General features: G+C 41.1%; 1 protein-coding gene across 1 annotated transcript in view; it reads left to right on the top strand.

Annotated features, from left to right (window-relative positions):
* LOC126484980 (uncharacterized) overlaps nt 1-9,963 on the top strand; it is a 58,451-nt gene extending 48,488 nt beyond the window's left edge. The window contains exons 5-6 of the mRNA XM_050108585.1: nt 178-258; nt 9,518-9,963. Of these exons, the coding sequence (XP_049964542.1) occupies nt 178-258; nt 9,518-9,664 (228 nt within the window). The 3' untranslated portion in view covers nt 9,665-9,963. The remainder of the gene's footprint in view (nt 1-177; nt 259-9,517) is intronic.
* The last annotated feature ends 9,747 nt before the right edge of the window (nt 9,964-19,710 follow it).

Here is a 19,710-nt window from a genome sequence, read left to right as displayed (position 1 = left end):
CCACTGTCTTGATAATTGTGCAACCTTATTAACTACGTTCTGTGTAAGCCCAGGAAGCATTTCTGTCTCTTCTCTACACAAGCTTTACAGTATTATAGTAGCTACAGTCCTTATTGGTTCTTTTGAGTGCTTCTCTAAGTATTTCCATGATGCATCTGCTGGCTGCAAACTTTGCAGGGCCATTACACTGGGGGCAGCATGAACCCAGCCCGCAGTTTTGGTCCTGCCATCTGGCACAACATCTGGGATGGACATTGGGTGAGTTATATTTCATGTATTATTTCAAAAATAAACAGGCACATTTGTTTCGAAATCAGTGTTTTTATATAAATTATCTGAAAACAGTACACTTAAATTCAAAACTGATATACAGTTGAAACATTATTGGCAAATCCAGTTGACTGTAGCACTGTAGTACCAGAACTGCCCACCATTAGAGTGAGAGCAATGGGAAGGGTGATTTCTTCTCCTGTACCAAACCCATCATCTCAGAGTAATCTTTATACCTAATGTCCATAATTACTTGTGTATACGTTCTAATTTTAGTCGTGCCTTATCATTTTTGCCTTCTATGATTCTCTTTAGTGCCGTGGAAGTTATTTACTGGTGTTTTAATACACGTGCTATCATCCTACTTATTCTTCTAGTTAAACAATGGAAAATTCAGGATGAAATAATGATAATATTATGAATAGGATATATTTCTACTCATCATACAGTGAAGATGTTGAATTGCAGACAGGCACAACAAAAAGACTGCTAAACAAGTAAATTTTTGGCCAAAAGCCTTCTGCGGCGCGCGCGCACACGCACACACGCGCAGACACACACACACACACACACACACACACACACACACTCTCTCTCTCTCTCTCTCGCTCTCTCTCTCTCTCTCTCTCTCTCTACCCCCCCCCCCCCCCCCCCCTCCATGACAACTGTCTCTGGCTACCGAGGTCAGACTGCGAGGAGCTACTACACAATTCCTGTTCCCAACCCCTTGTCTCATGGCACATATCCCTTTAATAGACAGAGATCCAAGACCTGTCCCATACATCATCGCAACTCCAACTACTCTGGTCACAAGCATCACGCATCCCATCAAAGGCAGGGCTACCTGTGAAACCAGTCCAGTGATCTACATGCTAAGCTGCAATCACTGCACTGCATTCTACATGGGCATGACAACCAACGAACTGCCTATCCACATGAATGGCCACAGACAAACAGACGCCAAGAAACAACTGGACCACCCAGTTGCGACTGTTCAACACAGCATTCTTCATTTCAATTACTGCTTCACACCCTGTGCCATCTGGATCCTTCCTGTCAATAGCAGCTTTACTGAACTGCACATGTGGGAACTCTCTCTTCAATATACCCTACGTTCCTGTATGCTGCCAGGCCTGTCTTCATTTGCCACTGTTTTTCACCTATCTATCCCCTTCCCTGTCACCACTCCAGCACTACAAAGGCTTCTGTTATTCCACGAATGCACCCTCAGTCCACAGTCCTTTACCTCTCTACATTTTTGCTTCCCCCCCCCTCCCCCCCCCCCCCGTCTAACCTCTCAACTGCACCTAACTGCCCTAGCCTCTTACCTACCATGTCCCTGTATAATCCCACAAGCAACAATTTGCCATCCCCCACTCTTACCCTGCTTTTCCTCCTCTTCCTCACCTCAGCACTCTCCTCACCTCCACCAGCCAGATTGCTTCTCCTATCATGTGCAGCTGCTCGCAGTCTGGCCTCGGCAGCCAGAGACAGTGGTCATGTGTGGGTGAGTTGCTTGCATGAATGGTGTGTGTGTGTGTGTGTGTGTGTGTGTGTGTGTGTGTGTGTGTGTGTGTGTGTGTGTGTGTTCTGTCTTATTCAGGAAAAGGCTTTTTGGTCAAAAGCGATTCTACAGAGAACTTCCTAATTTTTTATCTTATTAATCCAGTAAATTTTCAGCATAATAATAATGTTGTTCTACCAAGAACCGATGGAAGATTCTGTTAAAATGAATTTTTAGCATCCTTATAAATCTTTATATATATCTTAAATGCTTCCTTATTTTCCAGTTACTCCACAGTCCATGATTCATTTCTCTTCAGTCTTGTGCTCTATACATAAGCTCCTACTAATAGTTTTCTCAGATTAAGGCCTATGCTTGACGTCCTACTTGCTTCAGCCTTGATGCATTATTTTTTTCAAGTTAGCTGAATTTGTTCTCTTCATCTACTTTGTAGTCTCCAGTTTTGATGTTAAGGTTGTTGCTAATCTCATTTGTGGTATTCTCCAATACTTTTGTCTTTCCTGGTTTATTCTCAGTTCATATTGTGTGCTCAGTAGTGTTAACCCCATTCAATAGATCCTGTGAATCTTCCTCTTTATCAAATAGGATAACATTCTCAACAGAAAATCCTGTCATTGCTATCCTTTCACCCTCAGTTTTAAATCCTCTTCTGAAACTTCATTTTACTTCCATTATTACTTTTTCAAGATATTGCTTGAAAAGTAGTGGAAAAAGTCTGCAACTCTGCCTCACATCTTTTTCTTTTCCTGTCCTACTGTGTATTACCTGTCTTTCCCTCAAGTGCATACTTATGTTTTTGAGGATTTTGAATATCTTGCACCACTTTATATTGTCAAATATTTTTTCTGCATCATCAAATCATCTGACAGGATACTCACAAAAATTAACCTACTCAGGTTTGCGACTGAATCAGTATGATGTACATATGTCTTTGGCACTCCCACAGCCTGTATTGTACTTTGATTTTTTTGAACTCTGCAGAAGTAAATGTCTGGAGATCTTTATTTTCATTCCCCTGAACATAGCAAACTTTTTCTCCATTAACTTTGGTGATTTCCAGTCGCCATGTTAATAGGTACTGTAACACTCAGATTAAGTCTGAGCACAGATTCAGAATAAGGAAATAAAAGTGTTTGTACAGAAAAAAACTGTACATCTTGAAGAAGCCTTTTTAAGACTCTTGGAATTCTTATACCCACATCAACATATCTATTCCTAAATGGTTTCTGTTCCTTACAGTAAAATTCAGTTTCAGGTGAACTATGATCTAAACATAGACACAGCAAAAATTTTCATGTGGACTTTTTAATCCCTTATATGGAACTATGTAGTCTGCTGCAAAGGTATGAAACAAGATCCCATCTAACAAACCTGCAATTCTCTAGCAGTTCAAAAGAAAATTAACAATGTACCCCATTAGAAACTCTTTTTACCAATTATCTGAATATCTAAATTCAAGGATTGAAAAGTTCTGCTAGCTACATGACAATCAGCAAAACCCTGCATGATAAGTAGTAATGTTCAGTAAACAGGACTCTCTTTGCAAATATGGGTATCTATATTCTTTGTAAAATACCAGTGCAATCCAGGAAATATTAAGCTTCCAATAAGAGATAAAAAGCAGGTAATTAGTATAACTGAGGAGGTAGCAATTTCTTAAGAAAATAGCAGCTTTCTTTCTAATTTATTTTGTTAAATTTGCTGACATAAGCATGAATAACAGTAAGTGGTATTGTGACAGTTTAGTGTTAATACACTATACAGATTAAGTTTCTGTGATTCACTTATTTTTTATTAGTGGGTACCAAGACACAATGCATACCCTGAATGTTCTCCCTTCTTGGTGAGTTGTAGGACATGATGAATAAATGAAAGACACTTAAAGGTAGTGAATCATGACCTTGGGCTGACCATTTGGTTTGATTTAATTAAATTTAGTCAGACTGCTCAGTTATGGCTTTTGTTAAATAAATAGGAGCATCACAATCTTTAAAATGGGAAAGACTAGTTCATAATTTTTTTTTTTGCAGCAGGAGTACAATACTATTGCCCTACCATTGCCATTTGCAGTATTCCTGATCTGAGGAACTGAAGCCAATGGACAAACAGCAAAATTACAAAATTCCACATTCACAACAGTTCATTCTCACAAGTAATAATCCCCCCCCCCCCCCCCCTCCGCCACCACATGCACATACACATTCACTAGGGGCAAATATGGCTAACAGAGGGCCACAGCAAGGTACAGTTCATCATAGCACAAGACACTCACCTGTTTTTCTGAAGCTCAATGAATAACAGTTTTGCTACTACTATTTTGTGATTCTTATTTTATAAGTTACATGTTCATATTGGTGAGATCTTTAGTGCTTGCTTTTGCAGTAGCCCTTCTCTTAGACAGCAGAATGGAATTTTGGCCAGAGAGGCAATTGACATAGCAGCTATTTGCCCTGCAGTAAGGTGACACAAAGCTCCACACTACCAACTCTGCAACAGTGTCATGGGTTAAACTACAGACTTCTCTGCATAGAGTGAAGGCATGTCTCACACTTGTTGTTGATCTGACTGTTGAATGAGGGGCTTAGCAGTCTCTTTATTTCAATGTAATTTGAATGAAGTTAACTGGGCAACAACATTGGGCTTCAGTCTCACTTCTTTTTGTCATCAATGTCGACCACTTATTTGCAATGCTGCATTCTTCACCCTCCTTTGACAACCGTTTACTGTACTCAACACAGATACAGTTAAAATATGAGGGTCACAGGTTCGTGATATTATTACTAGTAACATGTCACCTTCAGTCACAATATTTTAACATTCTGTTTAATTCCACCGACTACTGGAGTTGCATCTCCAATTTCATGAACTAAATAACATTTTGGCATTGCAACTGCTTCGGTTTATCATCTGGCAGTAAATTAGTGACACAGCTGTTAGTTTTATGAGATTACTGAATGAATGAAATATTAACTTTTTCATTGCAAAAGTGTTTGTCTTCTGGTTTGGTGAAACATTTAACTTCAAATGATGTAACATGTTTATGACTTTACTACAGAACTCAAACAACACAATTTAATTTGTAGAAAATCTTCATAAACAAATGATACAAAAAAAGAAAACACAATAAGTTGCAGACAGGCAAAATTAAAAGGCACTTAACAAAGCATTTGGGCACAGCCTTCATCAGTAAAAGAGCAACAGGGAGACACACACTGTTCATACACACGAGCAAGCACACCTTATGCACAGATGACTGCCAACTTCGGCAACTCAGACCCGAATGGAACTATACCCGTGCCGGCGAAACATTGCACTTGACAGTTCACTTTTTGTCAAATTAGGTTGGCTATACTGTAATAGTGATGTTGCAACAGCAGATGATACAGTTTTCCATCCTGTCTTGTAAATGCAAGCAATTGAGCAATTACAGAGTATATAAACACTCGTTTATAGTTATACTACAATGACAGGAAGTAAACAACCGTATAATAATGCACGTAAAAGCATAACAATGCACACCCTTTCAATAATGGAGCAAAGAAATACAGAAAACAAGCATCTGATGACTGGTACTTTAAAATCAATACTGTACATAGATTACAAAATATATAATAACTGAGATTGCAATAAATAACCAATATTAGTAATTTTTCACTCACCAATTTACAGTGATTATGACGCAATTCCATCCAGCTTGCCATCGTCACTGTTGCCCGATTCACCACCAAAACCATCTTCATTGTCGTCATCAGCAAGACAAATCATTAATTGTTCATGGCCACTGATAATGCCTTCTATTGTCTGTGCTGCTTGTATAAGCTTCTCAATGTGCTCAACTTTTTTCCTCCATGAGGCTGCATCCACAGACACAAGAGCTTCACGCAACAGCTTTTCCACCTCTGTTATTGTAAAGGACTTCTTGTTGTTCCTTATGTACATTTTCACATCACTCCATACTAACTCAATAGGGCTGAAATGGCAGTGATATGGTAGCAGCCTTATTACACTATGACCCTGCTCCTTGGCAATTTCGTCTACTACATATGTAGGTGTCGTAGGCTTATTTTCTTTAACAAGAGAATATAATAGAACCTTTGTCATACTCATATCCACTGCAATATTTCGAGCCTGTAACCACTGCACCATAACTTCTTTCCGATCATTTGTGATAGGAGCTTTGTTCAGTATCACCGAATGATATGGAGCATTGTCCATTACAATTGTTGTAGGGACAGGAAATTGTTTTAAAAGGTTCCTGAACCACTCAACAAATAGTGTGGGATCCATATCTTCATGATAATCACCAGTCTTTTCTGATCTAAAAACTAAAAGTGCGTAGGGGACAAAACCACTGGAGGAGCCTGCATGGACCACAATTAATCTAGCTCCTCTTCCCGTCGGCTGATGGCCGCTACTGCTGGGTGTGCTATCCATCCAGCATTTACTGACAGCTTCCTCGGCATTAACCCACGTTTCGTCTAGCCAAATTATGGAATGAATGTCTCTGCCCACAATTTTGTGCAAGAAAATGCTTGGAGCGGTAACAATATGTGCCCTTTCTAACAGTACTTTGTGTCCGCCTAGTGTTTTGTAACGGAAACCCATTTTTTTAGCACAATTTTTAGTGATGTTTCACCACCCCTGAAGAGTTCACTTTCTTTTAAAGAGACTAATAACTTAGCTACAGTTGGATACTCTTTTCTCCTGTAGTAAGCATAAACATGCCTGCAAATTGCATCAGTCTGGAATCAATCTAAATCGGTGATAGGACTAGGCTGCTTTTTCTTCTTTCCCAGGGTCGTTATAAATGTATTATTTGATCCAGACAGCTCGGAATCATTACGGCTCACTTCAGTATCTTACAAGTTTTGTAGTAATACTCCCTTACTTACTACGGTTCTTGCACTAATTCAAAGAGTTTTTGATGTACGTTTCACCACTTTATCAGCAGTCCATGAATGCTTATGTAGTTTTTCTCCTGCTCGTAAAACTCATGAGTTCTGCATAGTAACTCCAGCGCCTGGCTGTTTAGCGGCACCCCTCGACGCAAAGGATTGTCACTAGGTGAATGAAGTCTTTTCGGTGGCATTTTCCATACAATTCATGTTGTTTACACATTCACTAAACAAAGCTGGCAACGCGGGAACTTTGACGTCACAGCACGTGAGTAACAGCAGTGCTCGCTTTGCTGTGATTGGCTGGCACCCCACGCTGAACGCCTAGTACCTCTTGTTCTTCACTTGTTACACTGTTACGCTGCCAACTTCATACGCAAACGACAAGTGCAATGTTTCAGCGGCCCAGGTGTATTACATAGGATGGCAGCAGCACTCTGGAAGGGGCGGGGAAGGGAAAGGGACAGTAGTATATAGGTGGGGGGGGGGGGGGGGACAAAGGAACAAATGCGGGGACAGAAAATGCAAGGCCAATAATGCCAACTGGTGCAGTGTCAGGATGCAGTGGGGCAGGCAGGTGCGGGGTGCAGGGGGAGGGGGTGAAACGAAAAGCAGAGGAGTGGGGAAAGACGGGCAGATGCTTTAGTGGAGGACAGCAAGCAAAGAGACTGGGAAACAAGAATAGGGAGGAGATGATGGGACATAGGCTGTGGAAACTGTTGGGTGGAGGGTATGGAGAGAGTATGTAACTGTAGGTTGAGGCTGGTATAATTATGGGAGGATTGAATGTGCTGTAAGGATAACTCCCATCAGTGCAGCTCAGAAAAGCTGGTGGTGGAGGAGTAGTGAAGCACCATTGAATTCAAGTGTGTTACACACAGCTGCATGTTGTGCCACAGGACGGTGTACCTTGCTCTTGGTCACAGTTTGGTGGTGGCCGTTCATGCTGGTGCACAGCTGGTTAGTAGTCATACCAATATAATAAGCTGTGGAAAGGTTGCAGCAGAGCTGGTAAATGACATGGTTGCTTTCACACATGGCTCGGTCCCTGATGGTGTAAGATGGACCTGTGACAGGACTGGAATAGGAAGTGCTGGGTGGCAACTTCCACAGGGATACAATCCTTGCGGCAAGGGGTTGGATTTGGGAGTGACATATGGAGGAACTAGGATGATGTGAAGTTTGAGCGGGTTATGGAACACCACTTTAGGAGGGGAGGGAAGGATTTCAGGTAGGATGTCCCACATTTAAGGGCATGATGATAGGTAATCAAACCCCTGGTGAAGGATGTGGTTCAGTTGTTCCAGTCTGGGGTGGTTACTGGGTGATGAAGTAGGCACCCCTTTGTGGGAATTTGTTGAGAGTGGTGGGAGGATTGGGGGGGGGGGGTCAGGGGATATGGCATGGGAGATCTGTTTGCTGATTAGATCTAGGGGATAGTGTTTGTCTATGAAGACCCTCAGCATACTGAGCAAGGGAGTCCTTGTCACTTCAGATATGCCATCCCCATGTAACCAGGATGTAGGAGAGAGATTTTTTTGTTGTAAAAGGGATGACAGATGATGAAATGCAGGTACTGTTAGTGGTTGGTGGGTTTAATGTTGACAGAGGTGCAGATGAAGTCATCAGAGAGGAGGACGTGAACGTCTAGGAACGTGGTATGCTGGGTTCAGGAGGACCTGGTGCAGCGGATGGGAGAGAAAATGTTGAGGTTGTGATGGAATTAAGGAAGCGTGTCTTGGCCTTGAGTCCCCATCTCCCTGCTCCAGCAGCTCCTGCTGCTGCACCTGTTTGCATTCTAGTCCCTGCACAGTCCACCAGACAGCATTCCTCTGTCTCCCTAACCAATCCTCTGTCCCACCATGCACACACTAATATCTATTCCTCTTCCGTGGCCCTACCAAATTGCTGCTGCCATCCTATGTGATAGTTGCATTCGAGCCTGAGCTGCCAGAGTTGGTGGTCATGTGTGGGCGAGATATACTTGCTTGTGTGTATGAACTGTTTGTCTCTCTCTGTTTCTCTTTTACTGATGAAGGCTGTCGCCAAACACTTTGTGTAAATGTCTTCTAACTGTGCTTGTCTACAACTTATGTGTCTTCTTTATGGTAAGTATATATCTGTCTTTTCCTACATTATTGATACTTGTATGTGGAGTTTCCCATTGTTCGATATAAAATTATTCAGAAGAGCGGCAGTTAAATGCTTTTTCATTTCAGTACACACTGAAGAAGATGTGGTGTGTCTATTAGAATAATACATTACTCATTTATATAAAAAAAGATGAAGCAAAATAAACTAAAATTTCTCAGAGGAGCGGCTGTTAAAATTGTTTCTACATTCTTGCATATGATGGATGACCTTTGGCATTTTTGTTAGCATGCTGAATGACAATTTACTCATCACTACTTCCTATTTCTATTGATGGGGATATAATTTATTTGTCTGATATTCTTATCTGAGATGTATTTGTCTATCATGTCCTTGCTTTTCATTATGTAAAACACAGCCATCAGTAACTGTTGAACATAGTATTTTGAATTCACCCAAAGTACCATAGATGAAATACCAAATCAGAGGACCCTGATAGCCATGTATGCTTAAACCGACCTGTCCTATGCTTATTTTGACTGCTGTAGCTAGTAAAATCAGGCACGCAAAATCTTATGAAGTTTCAACATGCTTTAGTCATATTTTGCTCCTATGTACATACATTTCAGAAGTGTGTTTCATCACTGATGGCAAGCTAGTGCAATTCTCCTTTATTGCAATTGAAGTTGCATTTCATAACAATGATTGCCATTGATACAACTTGTCTTGCACACAGGTGTACTGGGTTGGCCCCATGACTGGTTCAGTGTTGGCGTCCCTAGTCTACCTGACAGTATTTGAAGATCGCCATGCTTCACAACCTGCTCAGCATAAGAAGGCTGGGATTGTTGAAGTTTCCACTGTCTGCAGAGATGGTATATGAAACAAGTACCTCCCACGTGCTGCATGAACACGCAAGAATGAACCAGTATATCTCTGGTACTGTTGCCAAGAATGTGTGATACATGTTATGATACCCAAAGGACAAGTATAGCTTGTTTAAGTACCAACAAAAAGTTACAGCAGAATGGCAAAGAACTGCTACTGTTACTACTATTTACATGAATTCCTTACGGCACTTAATAATCACAAGAACACTCAGAACCATTATGACCGGTATTTCATATAAAACATATTCACAACTATCTCTCATTAACAGTTCTTGGCATCTCTTTTTGAATTTGGTACTCTGAATAGAAAGTGTATGAAGGTTCTTTTCTTCATCAGTGAAACTGCAAGTTTGTTTGTTTGTTGCTATTTCATCAAACATTCATTATTTCAAAATCAATGATAATGTGACAGAATATGGGCTACATTTATGTAAGCAAGTGATGTGAAAGTCTTGACACTCTTGTAAATAAATAAAATAAAATCAAGTAGCAAGTCAGTCCCAAAAACACGTATAAATTATTGCACAACAATCAGAACAAACAGTTTGGATTAATATTAGTAAGCTGCCTGATAAACCTGTTGTGAAGTATCTTTCTGGACTGTTCTCAGAGAAAGATAATACAATCACACAAATTGTAGTTGCTTCCATCATTCAGCACTTATTCCAATTTACCGGATAAGAAATATCATACAGCATATTAGAAATTCACAATACCTTTCGAAACAGGTAGAACAGGGACCAACAAGAACTATGCTAGCATGTGGTGCTTGTGCACGCGTGCCAGTCTCTCTTCTGCACACTTTCCCCTCTACCACATCATGTTGCCTCAATGGGAAGGGGGGGAGAGGGGTGGATAGAATTCAAAAGCACCGCATGCAAAATGCAGCTTTGTTTCATATTTCTCAACAACATATATCACAAAGAAAACAATTTTTGGTATTATTTAATTATTTTTGGCACAATGAGGACATGATAAAATTTATATTTGGACAACCTGTTGGCATACAGACATGTAATCAAGACATACTTAGTTTCATAATAGAAAAAAACCTTTCACATACATATCTTGATTGAAACAATGATATCACATTTGCAACCTCATTATGGAAATATGGAAAAACTTCACGAGGAAAACAACGTAGAGCTCCAGAACAGTTTTAACATAAAAGAATTTGTCTTTTAAATGGAAATTACATGGTGGAGTGACCAGTTCCATCTGCAGATGCACATGGGCACTTTCAACTGAAATGGCAAGCAGTCTTGGAAACAGCTCAAAAACAGATGTAAGGTTGGCATTGTCCTCAAACATTGAGAAACCTATTCCTGCAATTCTTTCAACAACACAATTGTCAAAATTCTTTAATGCCAGTGAGCTCAGTGAAATGAATGGTCATCCTTGTCAGAAGTTGTTCCTTCCAAAATGTGATTTTCTTTTTAAATACATCCACATTCACAATTAAATCAAAAGTATGTTGCTTCTTACCTTTCAGCGTCTTACTGAAGACATTCTGCAATTAACTCGGTTAAAAAAGAAATGTCTGCAAGCCATTCTGGATCTTCAAATTTTTATTCTTGCTTTCCTTTTTCCTTCAGAAATTCAACAACTCATTCAAGGCATGTCCGTTGACTTAACCAACATACTATGCAGTAATATGTCTCTGTACTCTTTGTCCAATTCCATCATAAACTGTTGCAACTGACAATGTAACAGTGTGTGCGACTTCAGAAAATCTACTATTCACACTACCAGTTCCATTATATGTTTCATACCTGCATATTTAACACAGATTGCTTCTTGATGTAGAGGACACTGAATCCCATACAAATCATCTGTCAATTGTTATAATTTTTAGCTCTTTCATCACTTACTAAATCTTTAAGTTCTTTCTGCAGGGTGTTGTAATGCTGTTTCATACCAAATTTGTGGTACCCGTCGACCATGCAACTGCATATAAGATATTGAGAGTTCTCAACCTTCTATGTGGTTCCCATTCATTTTTAATGGACTGCAATGGCAGATCACTTGACTGCCTCTTTTTGCACAAACAGACACTGGACACGTAAACTTCCTTCATGTTGTTGTTGTTGTGGTCTTCAGTCCTGAGACTGGTTTGATGCAGCTCTCCATGCTACTCTATCCTGTGCAAGCTTTTTCATCTCCCAGTACCTACTGCAACCTACATCCTTCTGAATCTGCTTAGTGTATTCATCTCTTGGTCTCCCTCTACGATTTTTACCCCCCACGCTGCCCTCCAATACTAAATTGGTGATCCCTTGATGCCTCAGAACATGTCCTACCAACCGATCCCTTCTTCTGGTCAAGTTGCGCCACAAACTTCTCTTCTCCCCAATCTTATTCAATACTTCCTCATTAGTTATGTGATCTACCCATCTAATCTTCAGCATTCTTCTGTAGCACCACATTTCGAAAGCTTCTATTCTCTTCTTGTCCAAACTATTTATCGTCCATGTTTCACTTCCATACATGGCTACACTCCATACAAATACTTTCAGAAATGACTTCCTGACACTTAAATCAATACTGGATGTTAACAAATTTCTCTTCTTCAGAAACGCTTTCCTTGCCATTGCCAGCCTACATTTTATATCCTCTCTACTTCGACCATCATCAGTTATTTTGCTCCCCAAATAGCAAAACTCCTTTACTACTTTAAGTGCCTCATTTCCTAATCTAATTCCCTCAGCATCACCCGGTTTAATTAGACTACATTCCATTATCCTTGTTTTGCTTTTGTTGATGTTCATCTTATATCCTCCTTTCAAGACACTGTCCATTCCATTCAACTGCTCTTCCAAGTCCTTTGCTGTCTCTGACAGAATTACAATGTCATCGGCAAACCTCAAAGTTTTTATTTCTTCTCCATGAATTTTAATACCTACTCCGAATTTTTCTTTTGTTTCCTTTACTGCTTGCTCAATATACAGATTGAACAACATCGGGGAGAGGCTACAACCCTGTCTTACTCCCTTCCCAACCACTGCTTTCCTTTCATGTCCCTCGACTCTTATAACTGCCATCTGGTTTCTGTACAAATTGTAAATAGCCTTTCGCTCCCTGTATTTTACCCCTGCCACCTTTAGAATTAGAAAGAGAGTATTCCAGTCAACATTGTCAAAAGCTTTCTCTAAGTCTACAAATGCTAGAAACGTAGGTTTGCCTTTTCTTAATCTTTCTTCTAAGATAAGTCGTAAGGTCAGTATTGCCTCACGTGTTCCAGTGTTTCTACGGAATCCAAACTGATCTTCCCCGAGGTTGGCTTCTACTAGTTTTTCCATTCGTCTGTAAAGAATTCGTGTTAGTATTTTGCAGCTGTGACTTATTAAGCTGATAGTTCGGTAATTTTCACATCTGTCAACACCTGCTTTCTTTGGGATTGGAATTATTATATTCTTCTTGAAGTCTGAGGGTATTTCGCCTGTCTCATACATCTTCCTCACCAGATGGTAGAGTTTTGTCAGGACTGGCTCTCCCACGGCCATCAGTAGTTCCAATGGAATATTGTCTACTCCGGGGGCCTTGTTTCGACTCAGGTCTTTCAGTGCTCTGTCAAACTCTTCACGCAGTATCATATCTCCCATTTCATCTTCATCTACATCCTCTTCCATTTCCATAATATTGTCCTCAAGTACATCGCCCTTGTATAGACCCTCTATATACTCCTTCCATCTTTCTGCTTTCCCTTCTTTGCTTAGAACTGGGTTTCCATCTGAGCTCTTGATATTCATACAAGTCGTTCTCTTCTCTCCAAAGGCCTCTTTAATTTTCCTGTAGGCAGTATCTATCTTACCCCTAGTGAGATAGGCCTCTACATCCTTACATTTGTCCTCTAGCCATCCCTGCTTAGCCATTTTGCACTTCCTGTCGATCTCATTTTTGAGACGTTTGTATTCCTTTTTGCCTGTTTCACTTACTGCATTTTTATATTTTCTCCTTTCATCAATTAAATTCAATATTTCTTCAGTTACCCAAGGATTTCTACTAGTCTTTTTACCTACTTGATCCTCTGCTGCCTTCACTACTTCATCCCTCAAAGCTACCCATTCTTCTTCTACTGTATTTATTTCCCCCATTCCTGTCAATTGCTCCCTTATGCTCTCCCTGAATCTCTGTACAACCTCTGGTTCTTTTAGTTTATCCAGGTCCCATCTCCTTAAATTCCCACCTTTTTGCAGTTTCTTCAGTTTTAATCTACAGGTCATAACCAATAGATTGTGGTCAGAGTCCACTTCTGCCCCTGGAAATGTCTTACAATTTAAAACCTGGTTCCTAAATCTCTGTCTTACCATTATATAATCTATCTGATACCTTTTAGTATCTCCAGGGTTCTTCCATGTATACAACCTTCTTTCATGATTCTTAAACCAAGTGTTAGTTATGATTATGTTGTGCTCTGTGCAAAATTCGACCAGGCGGCTTCCTCTTTCATTTCTGTCCCCCAATCCATATTCACCTACTATGTTTCCTTCTCTCCCTTTTCCTACACTCGAATTCCAGTCACCCATGACTATTAAATTTTCGTCTCCCTTCACAATCTGAATAATTTCTTTTATTTCATCATACATTTCTTCAATTTCTTCGTCATCTGCAGAGCTAGTTGGCATATAAACTTGTACTACTGTAGTAGGCGTGGGCTTCGTATCTATCTTGGCCACAATAATGCGTTCACTATGCTGTTTGTAGTAGCTTACCCGCATTCCTATTTTCCTATTCATTATTAAACCTACTCCTGCATTACCCCTATTTGATTTTGTGTTTATAACCCTGTAGTCACCTGACCAGAAGTCTTGTTCCTCCTGCCACCGAACTTCACTAATTCCCACTATATCTAACTTCAACCTATCCATTTCCCTTTTTAAATTTTCTAACCTACCTGCCCGATTAAGGGATCTGACATTCCACGCTCCGATCCGTAGAACGCCAGTTTTCTTTCTCCTGATAACGACATCCTCTTGAGTAGTCCCCGCCCGGAGACCCGAATGGGGGACTATTTTACCTCCGGAATATTTTACCCAAGAGGACGCCATCATCATGTAATCATACAGTAAAGCTGCATGCCCTCGGGAAAAATTACGGCTGTAGTTTCCCCTTGCTTTCAGCCGTTCGCAGTACCGGCACGGCAATGCCGTTTTGGTTGTTGTTACAAGGCCAGATCAGTCAATCATCCAGACTGTTGCCCTTGCAACTACTGAAAAGGCTGCTGCCCCTCTTCAGGAACCACACGTTTGTCTGGCCTCTCAACAGATACCCCTCCGTTGTGGTTGCACCTACGGTACGGCTATCTGTATCGCTGAGGCACGCAAGCCTCCCCACCAACGGCAAGGTCCATGGTTCATACCATGAACAAATAGCAAAGGATAAGCAGTGCTTACAACATGATTGTGCCAAAGTCAAGAAAGTCATCCTGAGCAAAATAAGCCACACCAAATGCAGGAAGGAAGTGTCACTTTGCACAGCTAAATGAAAGATTGTGCTACACTGAGGAGGACTGAGCATACCAAGTAGTGCCAAGACAGGCTGAGCGTCAGCCCACATGCAGGCAGCACATTGTGCTCACGTGAAGTTTTGCACACCGTGGTTGCCCCTGAGGTAGGGCATTCTGACGGGCATGAGTGCATTCAGGTGATCGCCATCTGACAGGAACAATGTTACATTATGGAAAACTATCATAAAACACTCAATTTTTATTTGTAAATGCAAACCACACAAGCAGCTGGTGATCTAATACAGCCCAGCCAGTAGACTCCGCTCGCAATGGAGGTGTAGCAGGTGGCACTTGGGCATCCTTCTAGCAAATGTTTTGCCTCAGCAGCCATCTCCCCACCCCTCCCCTCTCCAAATTGGCACACAGCTCACAAAGAATTTCTTTGGTGGCAGTGGTGATGGTGGTGGTGTGTGTGTGTGTGTGTGTGTGTGTGTGTGTGTGTGTGTGTGTGTGTGTGTGTGTGTGTGTGTGTGTGTACTGACACAAAATCTTGTTGAACAGCTGTCAAAGAAGCATGTCCGGTGCAAATGGTTACAGAACACTGCTGACATCTACATCTACATCTAAGTGATTACTCTGCTATTCACAATAAAGTGCCTGGCAGAGTGTTCAATGAACCACCACCACTCTCGAACGGCACGTGGGAAAAACGAGCACTTAAATTTTTCTGTGTGAGCCCTGATTTCTCTTATTTTATCATGACGATCATTTCTCACTATGTAGGTGGGTGCCAACAGAATGTTTTCGCAATCAGAGGAGAAAACTGGTGATTAAAATTTCATGATAAGATCCTGTTGCAACAAAAAATGCCTTCGTTTTACTGATTGCCACTCCAATTCACGTATCATGTCTCTCACACTATCTTCTCTATTTCGCGATAATACAAAATGAGCTGCCCTTCTTGGTACTTTTACGATGTCATCTGTCAGTCCCACCTAATGCAGATGCCACACTGCACAGCAATACTCCAGAATAGGGTGGACAAGTGTAGTGTAAGAAGTCTCTTTGGTAGACCTGTTGCACCTTCTAATGTTCTGTCAATGAATTGCAGTCTTTGGTTTGCTCTACCCACAATATTATCTATGTGATTATTCCAATTTAGGTTATTTGTAATTGTAATCCCTAAGTATTTAGTTGAATTTAAAGCCCTCAGATTTGTGTGACTTATTGCGTAATCGAAATTTAGCTGATTTCTTTTAGTACTCATGTGAATAACTTCACACTTTTCTTTATTCAGGGTCAATTTCCACCTTTCTGACAGGAAATCCCGAATCCAGTCGCACAACTGAGGCGATACTCCATAGGCACGAAGTTTGGTTATAAGATGCTTGTGAGGAATGGTGTCGAAAGCCTTCTGGAAATCTAAAAATACGGAATCAATTTGACATCCCTTGTCGATAGCACGTATTACTTCATGAGTATAAAGAGCTAGTTGTGTTTCACAAGAACGGTATTTTCTGAATCCGTGCTGACTATATGTCAATAAATCGTTTTCTTTGAGGTGCTTCATAATGTTCAAATACAGTATATGTTCTAAAACCCTACTGCAAATCGACGTTAGTGATATAGGGCTGTAATTCAGTGGATTACTCCTACTTCCCTTTTTGGGTACAGGTGTGACTTGAGCAATTTTCCAGTCATTAGGTACGGATATTTCTGTGAACAGGTGGTTGCATATAATTGCTAAATATGGAGCTATTTTATCAGCATACTCTGAGAGGAACCTGACTGGTATTCAATCTGGACCAGAGGCCTTGCCTTTATCAAGCGATTTAAGCTGATTTATTACACTGAGGATATCTACTTTTATGTTTCTCATTTTGGCAGTTGTTCTTGATTGAAATTCAGGAATATTTACTTTGTCTTCTTTGGTGAAGGAGTTTTGGAAAACCGTGTTTAATAACTTTGCTTTAGTGGCACTGTCATCAGTGACTTCACCGTTGTTATCGCGCAGTGAAGGTGTTGTTGTGTCTTCCCTCTGACATGCTTTATGTATGACCAGAATCTCTCTGGGTTTTCTGCCAGATTTTGAGACAGAATTTCATTGTGGAAATTATTAAAAGCATTTCACATTGAAGTACATGCTATATTTGGAACTTCTGTAAAACTTTGCCAATCTTGGGGATTTTGTGTTCTTTTAAATTTGGCATGCTTTTTTTGTTGCTTCTGCAACAACGATCTGACCCGTTTTGTGTACCATGGAGGATCAGTACCATCACTTATTAATTTATGTGGTATATATCTCTCAATTGCTGTTGATACTGTCTCTCTGAAAACATTCCACAACTTTTCTACACTTACATGATCAGATCAGGAGGAGTGAAAAGGCGATAAGAGCATTTTTATCAGATTTTTTAAATAGATATACCTTGCGTTTCTTTTTTATGGTTGTAGGTGTTGCGGTATTCAGCCTAGCAGCAACTGCCTTGTAATCGCTAATCCCTGTATTCATCACAACACTCACTATTTGTCCAAGACTATTTGTTGCTAAAAAGTTAAGTATGCTTTCGCAACCATTTACGCTTCGAGTGGGCTCATGAACTAATTGTTCAAAATAATTTTCTGAGAAAGCATTCAGTACAATTTCGGAGATGCTTTATGCCTGCAGCCGCCTTTAAACATATAATTTTTCCAGCATATCCATGGTAGATTGAAGTCACCACCAACTATAATTTTGTGAGTGAGGTACCTATTTGAAATGAGACTCAAGTTTTCTTTGAACTGTTCAGCAATTATATCTTCTGAATCGGGAGGTCAGTAAAATGATCCAATTAATAGTTTACTCCGATTGTCAGGTATAACATCTACCCATACTATTTCACATGAACTATCATCTCAATTTTGCTACAAGCCAAACTACCTCTGACAGCAATAAATACTCCACCACCAACTGTATTTAATCTATCCTTTCTGAACACTGTTAGATCATTTGAAAAAATTTCGGCTCAACTTATTTCCGGCTTTAGCCAGCTCCCTGTACCTACAACTATTTAGCTTCAGTGATTTATATTAGGACTTGGAGCTCTGGTTCTTTCCCAACACAGCTACGACAATTTACAACTACAATACCAATCGTTTCTACAACTATCTTACTCTGTTTTAGCTCCCTACTTTTAGACGGACTGTGGTTCCCAGAGACCCTCTACTAACCTAAACAACCGCCCAGTCCCTTCCACACAGACCCCACTACCCGTGTAGCAGCCTCCTGTGTGTAGTGGACTCCTGACCTATTAAGCAGAACCCGGAAACCCACCACTCGATGGCGCAAGTCAAGGAATCTGCAGCCTACACGGTCACAGAACTGCCTGAGCCTCCGATTCAGACCATCCACTCAGCTCTGCATCAAAGGACCACAGTCGGTTCTATCGACGATGCTGCAGATGGTGAGCTCTGCCTTAATCTCGGAAGCAAGACTGGCAGCCTTTACCATTTCCATAAGCCACCCGAAATCAGACAGAATCTGCTCCGATCCAAAGCGACACACATCATTGGTACCGACATGAGCCACCACCTGCAGTTGGCTGCACCTTGTACTCTTCACAGCATCTGGAAGCACCTTTTCCACATCCGGAATGACTCCCCCCGGAATGCACACGGAGTGCACTCTGGCTTCCTACCCCTCCTTGGCAGCCATGTTCCTAAGGGGCTCCATTACGTGCCTAATGTTGGAGCTACCAACTACCAGCAAACCCACCCTCTGTGAATGCCCAGACCTTGCGGGCCAAGAAGCTTCCTCTGGAACAGTGTGGACGACTGCATCCGGCTCAGAACCATCGTCAGCCACAGATAATGCCCGAAACCTGTTCGTCAAACGAACTGAGGAGGCCCTACAATCGGGCCCTTGGAAAGTTTTTCGCTGCCTGCCAGACTTTGGAATGATCTCCCTCTCGATCACGGGTGAGGGGTCAACCTCAGTGCAGGCAGTACCCAGGGAGGTCACAGCAGTGGACCGATCAGAAGACACGTGGGACGTGTTCGATGTCCCTCGCATCCCCGTGTCCGATCGCCTACAGCAACGTCCCTTGGCAGCAGCCTCAAGCTGTGTGACAGAAGCCAATGCAGTCTGAAGCTGTGAGCAAAGGGTCGCCAGCTGAGCTCACATCTGTACACAATGATCACAATTGCTATCCAGTACTGCAGTTGCTCCTGTTTGAAGCTCGTAAAAATATTTAACAAGTGAATGGTGTACTCGCCTTATTAGTAACAGGAACTAGCGGTGCACTCTCGCTGACGGTCTAACTGACGATGATCAACAACCAGCTTTGGATTCTCATGTTTGTTAAAAACATATTCATGTGTCACTAATCAAGCTTCCTTAGATTCTTATTATTTGACATAACCAGAAGGCGTATGCATCTTATGAAATTTTTTGGATATAATAAGCATTGCTGCCACATAGTGAATTATCATTCCTCCGAAATTCACTTAATAGGGCTTTTTCCCTATTGTCAAGTATGTACACTTGCAGGTTTCTACATCAACTGTCATCAAGGTCAAAAAGCAACTGAATGAATGTAATTTAAAAAACAACAT

Source organism: Schistocerca serialis, chromosome 6 (genome assembly GCF_023864345.2).
Source record: "Schistocerca serialis cubense isolate TAMUIC-IGC-003099 chromosome 6, iqSchSeri2.2, whole genome shotgun sequence".
In the NCBI taxonomy this organism is placed as follows: Eukaryota; Metazoa; Arthropoda; class Insecta; order Orthoptera; family Acrididae; genus Schistocerca; species Schistocerca serialis.
The sequence above is the reverse complement of the archived record's forward strand: the minus strand, read 5'-3'. Positions and strand labels throughout refer to the sequence as shown.